This window comes from Polyodon spathula, chromosome 27 (assembly GCF_017654505.1).
Source record: "Polyodon spathula isolate WHYD16114869_AA chromosome 27, ASM1765450v1, whole genome shotgun sequence".
Classification (NCBI taxonomy): Eukaryota; Metazoa; Chordata; class Actinopteri; order Acipenseriformes; family Polyodontidae; genus Polyodon; species Polyodon spathula.
The window spans coordinates 3999472-4023052 of record NC_054560.1 but is presented as its reverse complement, the minus strand read 5'-3'; the positions used below and the strand labels follow the sequence as shown (position 1 = coordinate 4023052).

Here is a 23581-nt window from a genome sequence, read left to right as displayed (position 1 = left end):
CTCTACTGTTAATCATCTGTTTTTCTTCTTCTACAAGCTTACTGTTCATAAAGTAACACAATCCACAATATCAGGATATCCTGCAAGAGCTGGAGACAACGGAAATCAGCAGCTTGCACGGGGCACAAATATTTAATCAAAGCCAAACACACACAGAAACAACAACAACAGGAACAAACTCCAAGATGGAATACTCTCCTGCGGTAATATTGCAAGGTTTTAATATTACAATGCTTCTGTCCCTACTGCAGAGGCAAACTGAGGACAGAAAATGACTTGGTGCCAAAAAGTCCTCCAAGGGTAATCTGGGGTGAGTGTGAGACAATTTTCACATCTGCCCCTGCTCAAGTGCATAAGAGTAAAACCCCTTTCAACAGCTTGCATATCATTAAAATCCTTTTAATTGTTTTTACTTTTTGACATCTCAAAGGCAATCAATCCAATGACTAAACATCGAAAGCTTGTGTTTTTTAATTATTTTTTTTTAAATTTCAGATACAGAACATCTCATCAATACCACTATTCAAACCCCGGTTTGTTTTGACTCTTATTGTAAACATTACTAAATGTTAATGGCAGACGTTAAAACCTGTCACTCATTTCTGACAGGTGTCAAAACAAGCAGAGCAATTCCCCCGACGCGATCGACTAGACCAGCAAACTCATTTCCTATTACATACAATCTCACTCCTCAAACTGCTGTCAGGCTTGTATGGGCTTCCTTTAAAAACAACACTGAAGACAAAAAAATTAAATGTTTGTGCTTTGGCTAAGGTTTTGGGGGTAGGCTGCTGAACATGAGCAGTTTCATTTTGAACTGCTGTTTGTTATACTGTAAATGAAAAAAAAAATTTTAAAAAGGTTTATGAATAGGGGTCTATCCTGTTTTCAGTTTTACTGACTTTCACCTATAAATGTGGCTTATCACTGAAAGAATTTACCTGTTTTCACTTGTAAAAATAAATGTACACCGTTCCAAAATCTTTCATTTACAATCAAAAATCTGTCTTCCCAATGTACAGCATCACCTATCTACTGTATCTCTCAGAGTCTGTAGCTATATTGTACTTTAGAACAAAAAATAAATAAAAGAAATAACTCGCGAGACAGTAAAGGAAGAATAGAAAACAGAATGAAAAGGATAAGGGGAACACCTTGGTTTTTCTGAGTGGAAAAGCACTCTGGTCATGAACAAAAGGTCATTGTGGCCTAGTGTATTTTCATTGTGGGAACACAGTTGCAAAATCTTGGGAGAGCCGAGGAACTGTAGCACACTTTAACTTATTTTGAGAGGCTTTTACTTCTGCTATTCCTTAGGACACCTGGTTATGGATTTTCTATTAATTATTTTTATGAAGATAGTTTTCTGCTTTGTTTCGGTTTGCCGATCAACAAAATTCCCCTTTATGACCCAATATATCCGTCACGAAGACGGCTGTAGTGGGTGACGTCAGACCAGAACCACGAACCCAAATAAACAGAGAGGTGGAGTTTGGTGAAGCTGAGTGATTGGTTTCGCTCAACATTTAATAATGAACAGACAGAAAATAAAAGCTTGTAAAGACAAACAAAATACAGGACACAACACTTTAGCCAAAATAGAGACAAACAAAACGGACTACACAGACAAACACGGTGAGCTGATATTTGAACTATTACTATGATTATTACCTCCGTCTCCAATCCTGTTCTCCACTCACCGAACACACAACCCCAAGTGAGTGAAAACATGCTGCTTTTATGCAGCTGTACTGAGACTTGATTGCTAATCAATCACTCAATTGGAGTCTCGTACAACTGCACCTGAATTAATAGTGCAATTCCCCGTGCTCACATATTACTACATTTTACCTGCATGTGAAGTGCTATGCAATCCTCGTGCCTAAATACAAATATACATTTTAAACCACACGTGTTACACAGACCTGTTTATATCCTGTGTACCAATGACTATACACCAACATTAACACACTACACGTAACATACAACACAAATAAATAGCCCAGGAGCAGGGCACTTTGCCACAACCTCTTACTGTAAGTTTTCTACAAGCATGCTAGCTAGATGAATTCATTATGAACAAGCTGCTGATGGGATAAGGAGTTAATTAGGGGGCAACATGGCAAACTATCAAAACTCTCAAGCAGCTTTCATGTTTTAATACAATTAGATGAAGCAAGCAATCTGCCAGCAACAGAGAGACCTTGGTCTGCCTCGTTCAACCAGCTAGAGTACAGGACAGGCCACAACAGAAATACAGGAAGCGGAGCCAGTACTGCACTGCATTCAGACACGGGTCAGACATTTCAGAGGACTTGTTCAGCCACATTTTCCTGTGCACTTATCCCTTGCCTCTGACTGAAACAAGAACATCACTCCACCTGGAGGAACAGGGCCGCTTGCAGGTACTTTCCCATGATGTCATCTGAAAACAATGTTCAGTAGCAAAGCACAGCACATTGTAGCTGGCGTCTGGGTGGGTGGGGTTAAACAAAGCTACGGGCTTCGTGAACATATGATGAATCAATACAAATTACGTGTGCATGCGAATCACAAGCTGTAACAGGCAGTAACATCATTTACATGGAAATTAAAGTCTGCAAACTCAGGGCAAACAGAGCCGTGCCAGAAACCCCATTCACCATTTTTGAAGAGTTTACTACGTTTACATTGTAGTAAAGTCGACTATAGCCTAAACATGAACATAACTGATAAAATTGAATATTTGTAATATTATATTACAAGTCTTGTCCCCATTGGAATCTATTCACAGCAACTACATTTATTACACCGCGGAGAGTGTAGATCTCACACTCAGAATGCCAATGACAAGGCATTCTAAACACTACAGGTTCTATAGAAACACATTAAGTAAGATTAAATCAGCTGGTTAGTCTGTATGATAGACCCGACTCAAAGCACAGCAAAGAGTGTTAGGAGGCTTGATTAGGGGGCAGCCACTGAACACTTACAAAACATACAAAAACCTATTAAAAGCCACACTTGAATGCCTCACCTGAGAAAAGTCTCCATTTCTCGCATGGCTGGTGAGGTTTAAATCCCCGTCTTGGAAATGCGGACTGAACGTTTCCATGGGCATCTCTGAAGTGGTATTAAAATATTGCCTGAAGACCGAAAGACACAATAGCATTGATTAATCACTCTGCTCTGTCACGCAATGAGAAGAATGCTTCACACAGAGGGGAGTTCCAAAGTGAATGAAAGCAAGTGACACTCTTATTTTTCTTTTCATTCCAACAAGTGTGGCATGACATGGTACAAAGCACAGTAAAGTGCACTAAAGTATTGTAAAAGCATGTGAAGTCACATGCCAGCATACTAAAAACCATGGTTCTTACTTCTACAGTACATACGGTATTTGTGTGTATGTGATATATATATATATACACACACACGCACATACATATATATACACACACACATTATACATACATTATATATATACACACATATACACACACACACACACACACACACACACACAATCAAGTTTATATAACGAGACACAACACTCTTAAGACAGTCACTCACAATACCTGCGACTGCAGTCGACAGCGAAGATCAATAAAAAGAAAACCGAGCCAGCAAGGAATTAATTTTAAAAAATGAAAGGAAAAAAACATACAACAGCCTACAGTACTTCTGCATTGACGAGGAGATTCTGCACTCCAGTGACGCTCGGGTTTCTCTCCAGCTCAATTGTCCTCTTACATCACTTAATTTATCCCAGTCAAACTGCTTTTCTTTGTCTCATTAAAAAAAAAAAAAAATGTGTAGACACCCCTCAAAAAGTTCTGCTTAGCTTCCTTTCCGGACATTCATTTAGTTTTTTTGTTCAGATGGTCTGTCATTGACTCACTACGAATGCCATGAAAAGTTTCTAATTTCAGTTTCATTTTGAGTTGGGAGTGATTAAAAGGTTTATACTTCTCTAAAAAAAAAAAAAAAAAAAAAAAAAAAAAAAAAAAAAAAAGAGGCAGCAGAGTCAATATAATAAAAGCCTTTTAAAACGAAATAGAAGCTGCTGGAATATTCCATGGGCAATAAGGAGAATCTATAGAGCATGTCCACTTTTTAACCCTTTAACATGCACAAGGAATTAAGGAAACGGTTTCTTCATAAAGTACATTTGGGGGCGCCTCTAGTACCACAAAGAAACTGAATTTGGATAACCAGATCCAACTTGGGAGTACATTTTAAACCCGGTTTAGTGCACCTCATTGCAAAAATAAAAAAGGTGCCATGTTTTATTTGTGGAACACATATGTCCCTTGTATCTTCATAATACTTCAGAGAATTTATATACCTTCCTTCAATAGAATACTGATTTTCTTTAAACTTAGTAATTATTAGACAATGTCAGCGTAACAAATTTAAGGAAAGACCAGAAAAAAAGTTGAGTTACATAAATATTACATACCTTCACATGCAAAAGAACATAAGAGGGACATCTCGACCTTTTGAATACATCCAAGGAATACAAGAAAATACAACACTGCAAACTAGTGGGGTTTACTGGCAGCACTGGCTGAGTTTACAATCTTTTCAGGTCAGCAGAAACACATTAGATTAACTGCTTATCTCTTCACAAAGTGTAATTACATTCCTTTCTCCAAGGGTTCACAAGGAGTCCTCTGTCTTTCAGTTTCCATTTTAATAAAACCCAACCCACACTGAAAAACAGACAGCTACCTGCAAGAACACTTTCAGCCACTGGGTTATACAATGAATTCAAAATGACAAACCTAATAATAATAATAAATGTATAAAGTGCTTTTGTACTGTCTATCATATTTAGAAATGGTATAGTACTCTTCTCATGTCGTTTAAGATTCTCATTTTTTGTTCAAGATTTCAGTGCACAACCAATAACATTAACTATCAATCTATGTATCTTTCCATCCATCATCTTATAGTCTCATTAAACTGCAACAGCTGGAATTACAAAATAAGCTTTTTATTTGATACTACATTGCCTGAGTTACTGAAACTATACAACAGGGACAAAAATTGTCCCAATCTGTGGCAGTCACACAAAGCCATTTACTCCAAAGTCTCCAAAAAAAAAAAAAAAAAAAAAACGAGTACCCATTACAACAAACTGCTTTTAGATAGTTTCTAAAGTTACTTAGTACTAGTTTTGTAACAGCATAAACAGGTGTATGTGTTGATCATTTTAGAATAAATGACGCTACTTTAAACTAAAAGGCATTATGGATTCCCCACCATAGTGTCTACAAGCAAGTTAAAAATCATATGAGTCATATTAGTTAATTGTTATGTTCATGTAACCCGGCAAATATGAAGTCTAAATCTCAAGTGGTATGAGATTTTATTGCATCGCTTAATTAAGTTTAACTGTTACCAATGCCCTACCCCCAAGCCCTAAAAACAAACTGCATGCCCGTCATCTGCACACACACACTATTTATTTACTGTGTTACGTGGCACGTCTGTGACATCACCTTAGAGAGGGGGGGTTTCCAAACTACAGATAACACATAAAAACTATGACAAAAATGGTAAACATTAAATGCAACAGGTGTTTCTCTGAAGGGACAACACTAAACTTTCCAAACACTTAAAAGTACCCTGTTGTCCTCAGCAAATACCTGGATCAAATTATGGCCTGGCTAAATTCCACCTAGTCTCTACTTCTCCTGTAGTGTAACTGCAGTCCCGCTATATGCCTGAAATGAGCTGTGAATATCGCCTGTATTTTCAAAACTGACTGTGACCGAACCCTCACCTTTTTGTGGTCTACTTTTCACACCTATTTTATAAAACAGCAGCAAACAGCATTGTTTGCATGTTCACAATGCATTTCCCGTCAGTGTCGATTGCATATCTCACAGAGCACAAATGAAATGGCCGACCTGAAGACAGCCTTCTTTTTCTTTGTTCGTTTTCTTTTTTCATGAATGGCAGCACCAGAGCGGAGTTTCTACTCTTAACCCACGCAGAGACAGGGCAGCACATGCAGAGGCACTGCATGCACTGTGATCCCTGTATCAAATATACAGGGATGGAAATAACATCCCTATTGCATAGCAGTTTCAACCATTCCAGGTTTTAATACAAGCTTGATTAGCCACGGTGTATATCTAACAAGCTCAGGGTGGTGTGTGTGTTATTAAACTCACAGTAAAATTAGGAATGGATCAAACTGCTATGCAATGGGAGTCTTGTTTCCATCCCTGATACAGTATACTACATTTACAGCAGCTTTTTGCAAAAAATTCTGTGTCACACTGTATTACAGTACTAGAGTTGATTATGGGGTATCTTCAATTGTTCAAATTATTCCAAACAATGAAGAAAAGTCCTCTTGCAAGTACACCAATAAGATGAGCCTTGCTGAAGTTCTGTATACATGCAGTGGCCACGGTTCAATTTCACACTTGGAGCAATAAATCACTGCTGAAACTTGTCAGCAATGTAACGGCTTGTACCTGGGTCATGTCCTGTGCTGTAAATAGCAACAGTGTTGCACACACACCATTAACTAATTCTACAAGAGCCTGGTTACATTAGAAGGAAACAGCAAAGTTACACACAGAGAAGAGAGTGTGTTTAAATAAGAATGTAAAGGGCAGCCCTGACTGCTTCAGGAAATGCCTTGGCTTATTCAGTGTCTTATGAAACCAAAAGCCAAGAACCAAGACAGTGAACCAAGTCCATTCATGACTAGGTTATTTTATTTTATATTTAAAAAAAAAGCCTCAAGCTGAACCCTACGCCTTGACATGAAGTGGCAATTGATTCAGAAGTAAAAAATACAGTTACAGCTTGTAAGGGGACCGTATTACTTGTGGGGGTGGAAGCATTGTGATAAATAAACAGCCCCTCACTTCCTGCAAAATAGCCTTTGCTTGCCTTGAGGGTTGTGGAGGAGGAGATGAATTTCATTTTAAACCCTGAAAATTGTATTTATTAATTCAATCATTCCTTAAACTCCTTGCAGCAAACCAACAGAATGTTTACTGCATGCTGCTACAGTATTAGTTTTAATAACACATATAAATCTATCCCCTGCCTGAAAGTTTAATACTGGAGATGTGAATAATGCGATTAATATCAGACCCCGCTGAAGTGTCTAGTACAGTGAGTGATCTCATGCTATTTTTCTCTGTTAATTCTATGTAATACAATAAGAAAGCTACATGCAAATGACAACCACAAATGCAGCACATAACTTCTTCCTTGTGTGTGTGTGTGTGTGTGCGCGTGGTGTGTGTGTGTGTGGGGGGGCAGTATCCATTAGTTCTGATACTCATAAGACAATTTACATAATCATTGCCCAAATATAAAACCTGTTTTAGCCCATTCCTAAAGGAATAATGGTGTCCCATTTGCAGTACATACTACATCGTTCTCTACAGTTTAATAGACGCAGCTTCTAGCCAGTCAATTTTAGAACATTAAAGCATACCGCCTAATTTCAGTAGAAGAACAGGAAATGTTCAGACGTCACCAGTCAATGAGCAACGGGATACAGGAATTCTTATTATTTTTATCAACTAGGAAGATGGCCTGCTGCCCTGCACCACAGAAAAATAGAGAACAGTTTCAGAGATACAAGAGAAAGAAACTCCAAAAAAAGGAAATGGGAGACACACAGTATGCAAACAGTAAAAATCACCTGATCTTTTGTTTTTTGTTGTGGCACAAGTTTTACTCCACCCAAGGGATGGAAATAAGACTCCCCATTACATAGCAGCTTGGTTTTACTACAAGTTTCAGAAGACACATCTGAGCTTGTTACCTGCACACTGTGGCTAATCAAGCACATATTAACAATATGGAACACATGAAACTACTCTGGCAATGAGACGTTTGTCCTATTTCCAGTTCCTGCAACCCTGGTACCATTGCAAATAGTGAGAAATGGATGGGTCAAGTTTTTTTTTTTTTTTTTTTTTTTTATGTACGAAAACTCAGCCTGGAGGACAGGGTGGTTTATACAGTCACTTTGGCCAGTAGTCAGTGATAAAGGTAATAAATCACAGAGAGCTGAAATTTACTTGGCAGAGTTGCAACATGCAGATTGTCACTTCTATCTCGTTCGATACAGGTACCATACTTGCCACCACTTGGGGACACTTTGGCCAGATACAAAAAGGGGTTCAAAAAGTCCCAGGGCTGGTTGCATAAAAGACCCGAAGTACCAAGTTTAAGAATAACAGATAAGGGTAGTTTTTCCCCTTAACTGCTATTTTCTGCAACACCCTTAAACTTAAGGAAAACTTATTGGGGAAAACTAAAGAGAAATTTTACTTAAAATGTTCTATGTAATTGGCCACTGGCCCACAGTGATTTTATCTTTTTGTCATGTTGCAGTTTCTTTAAACACACTTTGTACAAGCTTTTGTTTGTTATTATTATTTAATTTTTAAGAAAAGCATTAAAAAAAGGAAGGCAAAAGTGATCAACACAGATAAATTAAAAACGTACTGGTTTCCAGATTGCATAGGGTAGTGCAAGTTATATGTTGCCTGATGTGAGGAGAACGTGGCCCACGAACTAGATGGAGACATATGGTTCTGAAACAAACAAAAAAATAATATTTGGTTATTCCTTGCTAGTTTTATAACATCGCTACTGATACTCTGTTCCAATACGTTTCAGAGACATGTTCTTCCTAATAACAGACACAGTGATCTGGGAAATTGTTCAAGGATAAATCGGGGCAGACTGCAGGGAAACTGATTTTTTTTGTGCATAAAAGAGACACGATTCAAGACACCAAAGCTGCCCCTGCCTTTGAGAACAAGTCATCTATAATAACCTGGGGTGCTGGTAAAGTTAATGTTTTCATTTGTTCTTCCAGTGTGAGTCAGTCTGCAAGTTGACGCATTATTTTAAATTCAGCTTAAGTTCAGTTGAGAGGAATAGGCAATAGCCTAACCGGAGACAAAGAAGGAGAAATGCAACCCAGAATAAAACATCAAGAATGGATAAATGAATTGCTCACAGTGCAGATCTCTGACCCACCTAATGTGCAATAGGACAGAAAAAGAAAGTAGAAGCTAAGCAGGGTTCATAACTCAATAGCAACCATCTCAGGGGCTATTACTGGCCTTTTATAACAAGGCTTGAAAAATGACAAGAGCAGAGACAGGTTTTTCCAGATATTCTAGATCTTATGACAGTGCAATCAGTCTAAAAATGCTTTTCAATACAGGAGACCAGGACCACGGGAAAAGGTTTCTAAGAAATAACCAGCCTTGACTGTCAGTACAGACAATAGAGACAGCACTTTAAAGGGTTTATGGAGTGTCTCTGTTGATACTTTCTTAGATACAAACTTCAGACGCAGGTCTGATGCCTCTGTGGCACGATATGCATAGATTAATAAGAGAAGCAGGATGAGGCAGCCCTAGTTAGACTGATGCATGTTTATTTTTTGGTGGTGGACTTGCTTAATTTTTATTAAGCAGTTTCTTTTTAAGACTATCCATCTCTGTTAACTGTACATTTGACACTCTTGGCAGGACAAGACTATAAAATTACTGCAGCGGAGTGTAAGAGTAAGTGCTCAGGATGAAAATGTCCTCATTAGTGATCTCTTATCCATCTTTCTCGTAAACCCAGACTGAACAAATCATGTTGTTATGCGTCAACGCTTGGCTACACTTACCTCCATGGCTGTGGGGAGAAGCGAAGGGTTCGACAGGCTGAACATCGGACTGTCTAGTAGGGGTCCCTCTGGGTGCAGGTAATTCTCCCCGTCCATGACAGGATGTGTAGAGACCCAGAGCATTAGGCTGTCCGATGCATCGCGGCTAAGTGAGGGCCTTCCAAAGGGATAACGAAGTCTTTATCTAGACAGGTTTCTTGCCACCCATGACCTAAGGGAAAAAAGAAGTTCCATGATTTACGGGATATGACAAAAACATATAAGCTACCCTCGCTGGGTCCGGGATGCTCAGTAAAGTGAGCTTCGGATCAGTATTGCCTTAACTGTGCTATGCTGCAAGATTGCACATAAAGCACAGCTCTCTCCACTGCACACAAACGTATGGAAGTTACTGCTGTATACACCAGGACCAACAGTTTCCTACATACTGTCCTAATATTTCATTTTATATTGGCCAAATTCTCACATGGTTCAGCCTTCTGTGCATAGCTACTGTAGTGCCAGCAACATATTTCAGTAGAAAGGTGTATAATGCAGCTATCTGTTAAAGAAGAACACAACTGTGCATGATATTATTTTCCACAACTCTTCTGAAATACAACACTACATTATGAAGGTATTTTGGTGTTTTAGGTTTTAAAAAGACTGCCAGACCAAAGGAATTGAAATCGAAATGGAATTGGGGGGGGGGGGGGGGGGGGGGGGGGGGGGGGGGGGGGGGGATTCTCCCCAAACCAGCTCCAGACAAAAGCAAACAGTAAAACAGGTGGCAAAGTATTATTATTAATGTCTAGTTGTACAATCTATTTTCTATCAAACATTTGTTTAAATTGTTTTAATGTCTTAGCAGTACATTCTGAATAGGAATAATAGTCTCTATGAAATGTTCCTTAAGGAGTTCCTGGTGTAGAGTAAGCAATTGTATGTGAACAAGATCAATAAGCTGTAGGTAGCGATTCATTTTTTCCTAGTGTTTGAAGAACGCACAATACACATACAAATGAAACTCTGGGGGGGAATTGAAAAATATTACTCTGTACAAAAGATGCAAAGTTCAGGCCTGCAATCTCAGGGGTTTTAATGAATCAGAAAAGAGACGTGAATGTCACACTTCTTCTTTGGTACAACAACGCTATAAAAAAAAATACTGAGAACAGTACTGTGCTTTAAAGCTGTAATGAATGTGAAACTCAACAGCATTTAAAGTTCAGAGCCTCGGAATCTGAGAAAGTGTGCCAACAGAAAGCCTGCAGTCAAAAGGATACCTTACACCAGACAGCCCATTATAGAGAATGAGAATTCAGGGTTTACAGCGGCTTGAAAGTGTGCCTAAATTTACAATAATACAACACAAACGTACTCTTATTTAGCGTTCTTCGTGCCAGGGCATCCCAGGACGCTTTAAAAGTTGTAATGAATGTGAAACACATTGCTTGAGATGCACTGTACTTGTAACGTTTTACAAATACAGACAATTCTGATACCAACTTGGAGGTTAATAAAATGATGCTACCGCTTCTGTGCAGACCTTGAGACTTTGCGCGGTGCAATGCAGGACTGGGTAAAGGCAGCGTCTTCACGATACGATACGTGTCACGATACAGTAAGTTTAGCATGAAACCTAAAAATCACACAACTGTCTCATTTGCTTGTGCAAGTGTTTGCAATAACACTGGTAAAGCACTTTCGGTCCAGTAAGATTCAAGGCCTGCTTTGCTTTTGTTTCCTATTTGTTCTTTAAAATATATTTCTTTAAAACAAAATTACAAATCAGGGATCCAGACAACGTGTTTGAGTTTTTTCTCGAGGAAGTGATCTACAAGTCCTGGTTTGAGTGCACTTCTCTGAGTTGTTACCACATCTCTAGCAGTGGAGAACACTCCCGTCAGCAGACTGGTCCCTGGGATGCACAGGTAATGCTTTGCTAACACGCACTCATGTTGCAGATAATTTTGAATGATTTAATGTTTCTAGTGCAGCTTGTGCATAGCGAGTACTCATACCTTCCCGACCCATCAGTCTGTGACTGTGATGGCGATGATGTGCCTTCAGGGACACTCTGGTTGTATTCCCATACACATTTTACACACAGTGTGTCTTATCAAGAACATGAAGAGAGTCCACATAAGATTTTAAACCGGCCACAGCAGTCGTCCTGATGAGATTATCAACATTAATAACTCGCCCCCGCCCAGCTTCCGTTTCGCTCAGCTGCCGGCAGACTTGACAAAAACACCCTCAACACAGTGAATCCGTACACCCCTAGTGCAAATGCATTTTAAGACGCTGCTAAGATTAAACCACTAAGCACACTGATGCTATCCAAATAAATTTCACGCCCCTTCCCCACCTTACAGAGGTTACCAAAGTGCTAAACGATGTTTACAGAAAGAAGTGCATTGTCAGTAAATGACAAACCATACATTTAAAGCTAAGGCAACAGTTACAAGAAGTTTGTTACTTTTAAATTAGTTGGTAGTGTTCAGCTCAGGGGTGACGACATTAGCACAGCAACAAAAACATCTTTTATTTTTGCAACTCTCCACCATAGACAATCTTGCCAAAATAAAATAACGAATGCACTATGTACTTATTTTACAATCAACTGTTTGGCTTTGTTAATGAAATAAACTCATTCCTATCACCCTTTACAAAGCTAAAGTCAAATCATCATCACAGTCTTTATTTTTATATAGTGCCTTTCATAGTGGACCACCATCACAAAGCGCTTTACAAGATACGAAGCTAGGGTGTGTAACTACGCATCAGCTGCAGATCACCTTTAACGTCTCACCCAGAAGACGGAGCACAAGGCGGTTCAGTGACTTGCTTGGGATCACACAATGAGTCAGTGAGCTGGGATTTGAACCCGGGACCTCCTGGTTACAAGCCTGTTTCTTTAACCACTGAACCACACAGCCTCCTCCTATATATTACTATAAATGTTTTGTTTGTTTTTTCTAATAACAGTGACCCAGACACTGTCTACTGAACAAGAAGTTCATTCCCATTTACCCAAGTGTAAATTATCTTTATCAGGAGGTTAAAGGAGAACAACAGAGCAAAAAAATAAAGGTTACACTGTAGTGTTGTTAATTATTGATCTAGTGCTACTTACTTACATGGGAGTCCTCGAGACACAATGTCTAACTTACAAGTAGCAGCCAGGTGCAAATATTTTAAAAAATGACTATTTAACGTGCAAAAGATCCAGCGCTATTGGGATCCGTTTTGAATTGGATGCAGTCCTTTCTATCCGCACGACATGTTTGCCATACAAGTCCTTTTCCCTTTAGAAAAAAAAGGTAGATTTACAGATGTTATCTTTCTCATGCTTAATGGAATACGACTGTTTAAAAAACAAACAAAAAAGAAGAAATGATGAAGTACCAGGTCATCACTGTTAGACCACTTTTCAGAAAGGATATATTGATGTGTCAAACCGAAACAGCTCGTAGTACGCCGAATCCAGGGCAGCTACGTTATTACTAGAAATCTGCCCCCCCCCTCTACAATGCTGACTTGCAGGGAGGGTTGGCGTTTGTCAGTTTCCACCCACGGAAATCTATTCCACCCCCCACACCCCCCTTTCCCTTTTCTGAAGCAAAGCTTTTCTACTTTTCTAAACCCCACCAATCACCGAGTCCAATCTTTGAAGTGGTGAATCAAGTTCTCGTTAAGATAGTGAACACCATCATTTCTCATCAGAAGACAAAGCCATGAGTAAACAGAAAAAAATGTAATCACCAGTCGGAACAGATTTTAACAATGCTTTTGCCTAAAAGGTGGTTAAGAGTGGTTCTTTCTCTGTGTCTAATAATCAATAGAATACGAGAAATCTCCTCAGTGCTTCTGTTTCCCAGAAACTGAAGAAGATTCGCAATGACAGAGTTTAAAATGGAATAGGTTTAATCTAACAAGATTAAACAAAAACAATGCAGATGCACGCACAAAAATACACCCGTAAAAAAAAATGTACCAATCTGTGTGATGAGACAACACTACTGTAAAGCAATAAGTATTTGCAAGCCTTTTATTACGCGTTTTTTGCGTATGAAAAAAACTATCACTTTTGACACAAATATCAAATTTTACTAACAATACATACTTCATATTGGAAGTGTATTGATATATTGCAACAAGTCGCCAACATTTCTGGAGCAAAACAGGTTTTATGGGTGTGATATATTGCCAAATATGTTGGTCGCAAATATATATGGCTTTGCAGTATATTGTTTACTAGATTGTAGCGTACGGTCGCTCAGTGGTTATGGTGTGGCAGTTACACGGTAAATGAGAAACATCAAGCTATTATCATGATTTGTGAGTTACTCTATAGGAAAGTCAGCCAAAGCTGCATGGCTCCCTAATCTTCCTAAGTCAAAGCTAAGTACCAGTAATCACAAGGACAATCCCAGCCACAGTAAGAAAATATAAAAAACACCACACCATTTCCTGCACAGCAGATCTATCACCAGTCCACAGCATCATTATGACGGATGCACAGTGTCTGTGCTAGCATGCTTTCTACACAGTTTGGGGGTTTAATTTAAGCAGCTAGCAGTGCTGTGCAATGCCACTGCATGACTCCAGTAACCCCTCACTTATAACCTGCATCTATGACTCCACATTGGTTTCTGTGCCAAACGTCAGCTCTTCAAAACTTGCTTACTGTAGGAAAAACCCCATAACCTGTAATTCCAACACTTTTGCATGGTGTGTACAGTATTTGATTCTCCGAGTTACTGTTTTAGTAGCTAATGAGAAATATGAGGACAGCTTTTGACATCCAAGCAGCAACCAGAAGTTTTAACATGTTTTGCTGCAAGGAGGGGAAGCACAGTAATGTAATAGTGTATTTTACAGAACTTAAAAACTACATTTCCAAGGACCAGGCCTATATACAAATAAAAACTAGCCTCTACTTGCCTATCCTGACTGCTGATATGAAGCACAAATAATAAACTGTAACTGCTCTGCATTTTTTGAAGTGTGAGGGTAACCACAGCATCCTGGCTAAACTTAAAACACTTGCAGAATTTCACATCCTGACTAAGGCAATTATTTCACTGCCATGGCGACAGAAATCCATGAAATAAAAAACCTGCACTTTACCTAACCTGTATGAATACCTTCTGGATTCTGCTGCCTTAATTACTTACTTACAAAAATTCACGGTGTGTGCCTTGAGTTTAAAAGCATTGCAAAAGCCTCGTGATGATTGCCAATACAATAACAGATTAGCCTCGGAAAAAAAAAAAAAAAACATATATCAGAACTTACAACAAAGCATGGTTACCTTGCCAAGCCTCTACATTATTAATCACTGCTAGTAAATGCAGGACAGTAGCTTTTAATTACTCTGGGCACTTGTCATAAACATAATAATACTTTGTATTCTCTATGCCATATGCTACTCAATCAACAATATTTGTTTAACAGGTAAAAGGTACAAGTTTACAGGTCATAGCTTTTAGACACATGTCTATCGAAACCAGTGCTTTTGCATGTATCAAATAACTGCATTTCAGCTCCCTGTCATTTTATTGCACTAAATTCCATTATCTGCTTTTGCAAGTCTTAACCTAGAGAGACCTCGCGTTGTCATACCGTAATTAAACAAGACACAAACTGGGGAGATCTCTGAAGAACTCGAATAGACAGATGTAAGATTAGAGAAACCTTCACACGTGGCAGTGTGGGCCTCCTCTTGTTCAGTTCCAAATGGCGTTTACATGTGGTCTGAAAAAAACAAAAACTGTATCAAAGTCATCTTGTTTTGAAGGTAACAATTAAAGCAAGGCTCCTGTTGGAGAAGAATCAAAGATCCCCCTGTAGTCATACACTGTCGGGACGGTCCTGTCCGTACAAGACACGAGAGAGAGCAGTTCGTGACCTGCTGTAGTTGTAATACTTCTAATGAATTTTGCAGCTAAAACTGGTCCGAAAAATTCACTCTTGGAGGGGCTGGTGGGTGATCATGATGTGCATGGCATGTTAGGTTATTCCAGCTTTCTACTATACAAATCACAGGATTTTGAATGGGTTCAGGAGCACCCTGTTGACTAAACAGTACAAAAGGATCAGAGCTGGGAGGGTCATGTTTCCTTCCCCTGGGGGCAAGGTAGTTCCCACCTACACGTCATAATAATGACTTCACTGGTTAATTATGTACAGCTATGGCTAAACGTTTTGCATCAGCCTATAGAATTAACTCATTTTGCTTCATAAAGTCGAATGAAACCTGCTGATTAACGTTACATCAACATACTGAATTACACTCCACTTTGCAGTTTTCCATATACCTAAAGATAAAACTGACACAGTGAAAAATGTGACATTTCGAAATACTGTACCTTCTATCACAGCTTCCTGTAGACTTCTGGTAATGATATCTTTTTGTATTTTCTTTGATGTTACACAAAAAATCTAAATTATGTTCATATAGTTTTTCTTTTTTTTTTTTTAATTAATGTCTCACTCCTACAATTACAGGTGATGCAAAACTTTTGACCACAGCAATACAGGTGTACTTGTCTCAGGATTAATTCTTGCCTTGGTATCCTCTGCAAACTTGGGATGAGTCAAATATCATCCCAACCCTGTGGCTTACTGGAAGCCGTTCCTCTGGTCAGGTTACAGCTGATTCAAACATTCTAATTCTTCTTCAGACAGATCCAGTCAGCAGGTGTTGAATTTTCTAAAATTAGAACTTAACAATTGACATCTACTGTTATCCAGCCATTCTTCCAGCTTGTCCCTAAATATTTAGCTTAACCATCTGCATTGCTTTCCAGTGCACACAGAGCAAGACAGCACTCACAGAGTGGTTATCAATTGTGATGCCCCTTTGCAAAATAGCCATGGAAAAAGAAAACAAAACAACACAGACCAATTTAAATGATGGCACATGTGCATACATCCCCGTTATGGCTTTTTTATTTATTTATTTATTTATTTTTTTTTTAATTTGTATATTTGACAATGAAACCCTTCCTTGAGACAAAGGGTGTCTATAAATGCACTACAATAAAACAATAACACATACCCTTATCAAGAGTGGGAAATGATGAGCAACACACACAGACTCAACAGACAAACACACACACACCTACCTAAACGGACACTGCAGCTCTAAATTTCCTCTGGCATGAATGAAATCTGTCTTTATTTAAGCTACAAAAGTCTCCTACAGCCTTTATAACCAACCTGCTATATAAAATATGGTCAGAAACGTACACATCCTTTTGGCTCCATTTATGTACATAAACCACTAAACTGACGAAAACACTGAAAAATGCCTATTAATAATTAGATTAGTTTAGTGGTCTGTTGTTTTCAGTGGAGTTATCTTTCATATGCAGCTAGAGAGGTTTGCAGCTGATCCACAGGCTCTGCGCTCTACACACAGGAGCACACTGCATCAAAAACACCTGTGACATTAACACAGTGTGACTTACTGGTCTCTGACCTTTTTATTTCTCACAGAGTCATAAGTTTTGTCAAGCAGGTGCCTAGAGACATCCTATCAGACTAAAATAACGATTGGCAAAAGCTAGTCTGGCTGGCTGCGTGAACGGTAGGTAGCAGAAAGTTCAGTAGAGTAGTTTAGTTTTTTTCGCCCACGAGGGGTTTCATTAGAAATCCTCGACAGCCTTAACCAAATTGCAGATTAGCATGATAAATTACTCAACGTTACCAAAACGCCCACAAGATCGAGGACTGATATTTTAAATACTTTTTATTATTCTTTTCATTATTTGTGATTAATTTTGGTGCGTGACATGACAAGGGTTATATTGGCAGTGATCGCACCTAAATTGCACCTCATAAACACTAACAAAGCGCATCACTATAAGGTACAGTGAAGGCGCAGCACGGGAAATGTGGACCCCAGTGTCCAGCGAGCTTTCCCCCTCTTCGTGAAGGAGAAGTTCAGTCTCCAATCCCGTACAATCCCCCCCAAGACCGCATGCAGTTCCTTGTACAATCTGTGCTAAACTGTGTGGTGATTGTATGTGGATTGGTACTGTCTGCAGAGGGCTAACGTGTGACTATCAAACTAATATGGGATTTGAGAATCATGAATAAATGAAAAACTAGATCTAAAATAAAAATTACTGAAATGCTGTACCTGCAGAGAGTGAGATAAAAACAATAACGTCTAAGGAGGCCCCAGTCGCTGCTATTACAAAGTGCTGGAATTACCAATTCATTTAAACATTAATTTTTTCTTGCCTGTAACTCAATTAACACTTACTCGTCTGTGACATTTAAAGTGATAACTTGTTTGAGTCTGATTAGACACATGAGCCCACCTCAACCCCTCCACCACCACCTCATCCCACTGAGAAAGAATGCTTTCACTTCAGAAACAATCAACCCTGCAGCCATAAATACGATTTATCACCAGATTACAATCAAAAATACAATGAATGCAATTATACAAAAAAAGCAAGCCAGATGAGGCAACAAATGGAATTAAATAACCTGCTGACTGAGGCGGTTTCTGGATATATGGCACTGCAATTAAGAAAATTATACCTTAGAGGGTCATTTAGAGTTGCTATTGTTCATTTTTAAATGGTGTTTATTGCGTAGAATAATTACATTTTAAAGCCAGCACGGTATTTTGTGTGCACCAAAAGACTATTCAAATACTAGGTCCCACAGCTGCGTTAATTATTCATCAAATCAGGGATTTTGAAAAATTTGCGTCCATCAATAAATCCAGACTATGGAATATGTTCTGTGTGAAGAACAGCAGCCCACTGTTTGTAAAGTAAGATTTGACGCGTGAATCAATAACTTCTTCAAGTCTTGAACTCAGTATGTTTTTAAACACTCTCTTGTTTCAGGTTATGTAAACCCGATTGGATTGATCATGTTTATATGATTTGATTGTGGAATGTTCTGTTTCACCGCAGCTTGCTCTGCTGTTGAATGGGAACTCTGTATACACTCCAAAATACCAGGCTATGCAAACAGCATTCACCTCTTGGGTTAGACCACGGTTTCCCAATCCTGGTCCTGGGGATCCACTGTGTCTGTTGGTTTTCATTCCAACTGAGTTCTCAATTACTTAATTAAACCTTTAACTGAACTGATACTTTGCTTAATTAGACCTTTTTACTTGTTTTCAGCTCTTAAACAGTTGCAGATTTCAAGTTAGCTGTAACATATTATAAAAAAGTAACTTCAACTCTGCAGCTGTTTAAGAGCTGAAAACAATTAAAAAAGGTCTAATTAAGCAAAGTATCAGTTCAATGAAGGGTCTGGTTAAGTAGCTGAGAGCTCGGCTGGAATGAAAACCAGCAGACACAGGGGGTTCCCAGGACAAGGATTGGGAAACACTGGGTTAGAGGACAGAGCTTTGAAAACTTTCGGGCCAGAAGTAATAGCTGCGATTATGTAATCATTAAAACAACAATGAATAGACTGCACAAAACTTTATGCGGAAATACGGAAGGCTTTGAAAGTATGCCCAGATATTTTCTCAAGTAAAAGATGTTTGCATGTTTAATCCACTCTGCAATACACCCAGGACTGTTACAAAGTCTTAAAAATCAGAACTAGATGCTTATCTTCTGCCACTGGAAACAGTAGGTATTGTATATGCTGCAATTGTACATACATAAATCATGTACTGATTAGCATTACATTACATATTTAATCAATTCAACTCTTTTTTTTTTTTAAGTTAAAATACCTTATTCTGGGCCTTACAAGACATATTTTGGATACCTGCAATATAGGCTGGCTGTGTTTTGCATACTTCAAGGGAAAGGAAAACACCATGTAAACTGTAAATCCTGTAAAAAACTGTAAATGGCCTACATTTGTAGCGAGTCTACATTACACTACAGGGGTAATTAAGCTCTTATTTCGAACCTGGAAAGGATCACCCCCTTTACCAGACGAGCCTCTGCAGAGGCCAAAAACACTGGGGTCTTTCAGGAGGGATTGAACAGCCAGGCACTTCCATACCCTGGAGGAAATGATGTAATAAAAAGGACAAGTCTCCATGAGCCGCATGGACCTTTATTGCCACCCCCATCACATCCTATGAGTGTTTCAATTGTATCAGAATACTGTCAGTCTGAAATAAGTGACATGCAGGCTACAGTACAGAACTGCTGTGGCTCCCCCAAACCCACATCCCAATCAGAGGTCACAAACGGGGGTTGGAAGGTAGCGGAGTCAGGCAACAAGACTAGGTTACACCCACCTACTAAAATGAACACGCACACATCAGTATAGACGTAAAGCGAGATGTCAATAGAAATTAGGCATTAGGAACAGTTCCACGGCATTGCAGGGTAACTGCTGAAGGAGTGAGCAAACAGAGATGCCTTCAGAGGACAATAAGAAAAGAAAAAAAAGTTACAATTCAGCTTATCTACTACTGGGGTTTACAGAAAAGATTTGCGATTCAATTAAAGCTGTAGAGGTGTCTGTATATACTGTACCTTTACTGAAGCCTTTAAAAAAGGGGATGATACCTTGAAAGCTATGTTACTGTTAACACAAAATAAAGCCTAGAGAAACCTGGCAGTATGGCTTCTAAATAGGTTGACTCTCTGGGAAAATATAAAAAAGTCACATTTCCATTTTAAAAAAGTTTCATTTCAGCATTAAAAACTCCAGGACTCCCCCCACCACCAATGAAGCACTCACAACACCACAACACTCACGAACACATTTTTGTGTTGCCGGCAAAAACAAAGAGGTCTCCAACCACCCAAACAAACACAGCTTAGTCACAACTTTTCAGTACTAGACAGTTGCCGACTACCAACTTTGTAGTTTGCAAAACAAATGTGGTACCCATCAACTCAGCAATTGCTTTGCTGCAAAGAGCAGATTATTTTTGTCTACAGTACATCTGCATTATCTAAAATATAGGAAGAAACTGCAGGAAGTAGAACTATAAATGATTACCACAGTACTCTTACTTGTAACTTGTTTATAGAAGTGGATATTGTTAAAAATGATTAATCGGAAATTAATATTATCCATTATCAATAGTAAAGGTGCAGTGTCTTTTTTAACTACACTTGGTATCTGTAGGTTCATTATAGATGTCTAATGTGTTACACTTTTCAGTAACATGTTATTTTATGCCACCTTTAAATGTAGTTTCTGCACATTGTCTAATTCATTAGATAATGCTCATTTAAATGCCAACTAACTTCTAAACCCATGGCCTCTCAAATGGCTTTGAAATTAAGCTTTCCAGAGATTAGAAATAGTCAGGGAAGCTTTGTACTATACCACAGAGTAATTTCCTTACTAATCCTGTTAATGTATTTCTAGATGTGTATTCAAATCCTTCCGCTCTTACACTGAAGAGCTATCAAAAACCAACAGCCCTAATGCAGAATTCTACAACGTGTCTGTCTGTATAGAAATGAGGAAGGTCAACTGATTGTGAGCTTCAGAAAGGTGCCATGTGTGCCTGTATGTATACAGCATAATCAAAAATAATTGCATTTACCATCAGCCATATCTGCAACCATTTGGTCATAAATTACTAACTCGGAATAATATTCACAAGGTGGTATAAATCATGCAGTGTATGAAATAGCAACATACATATAAAGGAGCAAATCTTTTCTTGCATTGTTTTCATTTTTCCCAGCTGTAATGTAAAATAAATGACAATGCCTGGATTGACTGTTGTTCAGTATAATGAGACTATTTATTTTTACAGTACTGTTTTAATTCCTTCTGCTCCAGTCCCAGATGAGCCTACACCTCAACCCTTGGTAAAATATATAAATAAAAAATATACCAAAGCCTGGGAGAGGAAAGCAATTGCTGAAAAAAACATTATTCCAGATTGTTAAAGGCATCTTACCCTTGGGTAAGAAAACCAGTAACACATGACTGCAACTTCTGTGCGAGGCCTGTTCTACAGCCACGGTTTTATTTTAAATAGAACTGTATTTGGTAAATATCTATATTTTTATGGTTCTGTAAAAACATGATTTGATCAGGTCGCTAAGGGAGGGAGACACCAAAGTACAAGGTACAACCTTTTTATGTAGAAAGCACCTCTCTGATAATGTTTCTGCGCAGACTACAGCAACTTGAACATGGCAATGTTCTGTACTATATATGAATTCGGCACGCTTTTCTGCAAGAAGCATGAACTTATAATTGCCACAGAATTGTTACATGTCTGCTTTAGTCATTTTCAACTACTTAAAACTACCAAGAATGAGTTGGAACCCGAAATGTTGTTTTTTTTGTTGCATTCCTTGGGACTGTATCTAAAGCACACACTGCAAAATACCACTGCAGACAGGGAGGGGCTGAGACCACTCCCCCAAAGCTTAGAATCACAAACCTACTGCAGTCTAAATCAAAGCAACATTTTGTCAAAACGTTTCTGCCAGCTATTGACTTTAGCCAGCCACAGACAATACTCTCATTAATGAGTTAATTTCTTCCTGGTATTCAGAAAGCTCAAAAGGAAACCGACTACAGGTTATACAAGACAGTACAGTAAAGCAAGATAAAGCTCTCAGGAACACCCACTTAGACAAAGAGAAGTTTTGTCAGAGCGGGACGGGCATGGACATTTGTGGAAATCATAAATTCATGCTATTAGCATGGCTTATTTATTTAGGATTTGTTGGTGAAATGCTAAGAATCAATCAAAAACACAAACGACTCAATGTTCACTCCCTGTGTAGCTCTGCTTGAATGGACTGATATGTGTTGTCTTGCTCTAGAGAGGGCAGTCCTGGTTTGATTTCTACGTTGTCTAATTTGTAGTGGAAAGAATTTAACAGCCACATTGGAGAGAATTAGCCTAATTTCTACCCAGCTGTAAAAATACCACCTCCACCAGAAAAAACTACAGGGATGGAAACCAGACTCTTATTGCATAGCAGTTTCACCCATTCAATGTTTTATTACAAGCCTGATCAGCCACAGTGTATAGTAATAAGCTCAGGTGTGTCTTATTAAAAACTCATAGTAAAATCAGAAATGGATCAAACTGCAATGCAATGGGAGCCTCACTTCCATTCCTAAGCTAGATGCAATATCACCTGGGTTATTACATGGTAATTTATATTATCACAAGTACATTGTGTAGTTTGCATAGTTGGGCTTTTACTTAACGATTTCTATTGTCACTTGTACGTTGAGTAGTTTGCATAGTTTCTTGCAGTCTATCTAGGTTTTCAAAGTAATATTTGCCTATCTAACTGACTTCACATATTTTAATTTATACGGAGTAAATGAGGTACAAGTAAGTAACACAGTGAAGATATAGAGGTTTCCTTTCGATGATCATCACTTTACTTACAATAGAGTACTGATGACAATCTATCAATATTGACTTTTTTGTACATTTAAAAAGATGTTATGGACTGCACTGCGCATGTCCCATATTACACTATCTAGCGCAGGGCTACCCAACCCTGGTCCTGGGGGCCGCTGTCGCTCCTGGTTTTTGTTCCAACTGTACCCTAAATTACTTAATTGGACCAATTAAGTGCTTTAGAAGCTTAATTAGCCCAATTAATCAATTGTGTACAATTAAAACCAGGAGGGACAACAGCCCTCTAGGTCCAGGGTTGAGTAGCCTTTGTCTAGATAGTGGAATTACAAAGGTGACCCGTTATCGTCGAAAGGAAGCTGTGAGGCCGAACTCATTTTGTGAACTTTCTAGCCGAAAATAAATAATAAAAAAAGAAAAACAGAAAAAAAAAAAAAAAACTACAAAAACGTCAACAAACCTCACAAATTAAAAAACAAACAAACAAAAAAAAAAACTCTATCTTAGATCTAAGGCCCGTGTTTATTTGAACGTTAGTTTTACAGAAAGATTAGCCCAAACTTCTTTCTTGATATGATAACCGCAGAGGGTTGTTTCTCTCACAAGCCACGGTCCGTAACTTTTAC

The 23581-nt window shown here is 38.6% G+C and overlaps 1 protein-coding gene across 2 annotated transcripts in view; it reads right to left on the bottom strand.

The window, feature by feature from the left end:
- LOC121301386 (protein strawberry notch homolog 2-like) overlaps positions 1-23581 on the bottom strand; it is a 49047-nt gene that overhangs the window by 25023 nt on the left and 443 nt on the right. The window contains exons 2-4 of one of the 2 annotated variants that reach the window (XM_041230733.1): positions 9662-9872; positions 8476-8564; positions 3017-3125 (exon numbers count right to left, since the gene is read on the bottom strand). In XM_041230733.1, the coding sequence (XP_041086667.1) occupies positions 3017-3125; positions 8476-8564; positions 9662-9784 (321 nt within the window). In that variant the 5' untranslated portion in view covers positions 9785-9872. Of the gene's footprint in view, positions 1-3016; positions 3126-7453; positions 7659-8475; positions 8565-9661; positions 9873-23581 lie in introns of those variants that run through there. The other variant, XM_041230734.1, reaches the window with a different exon arrangement.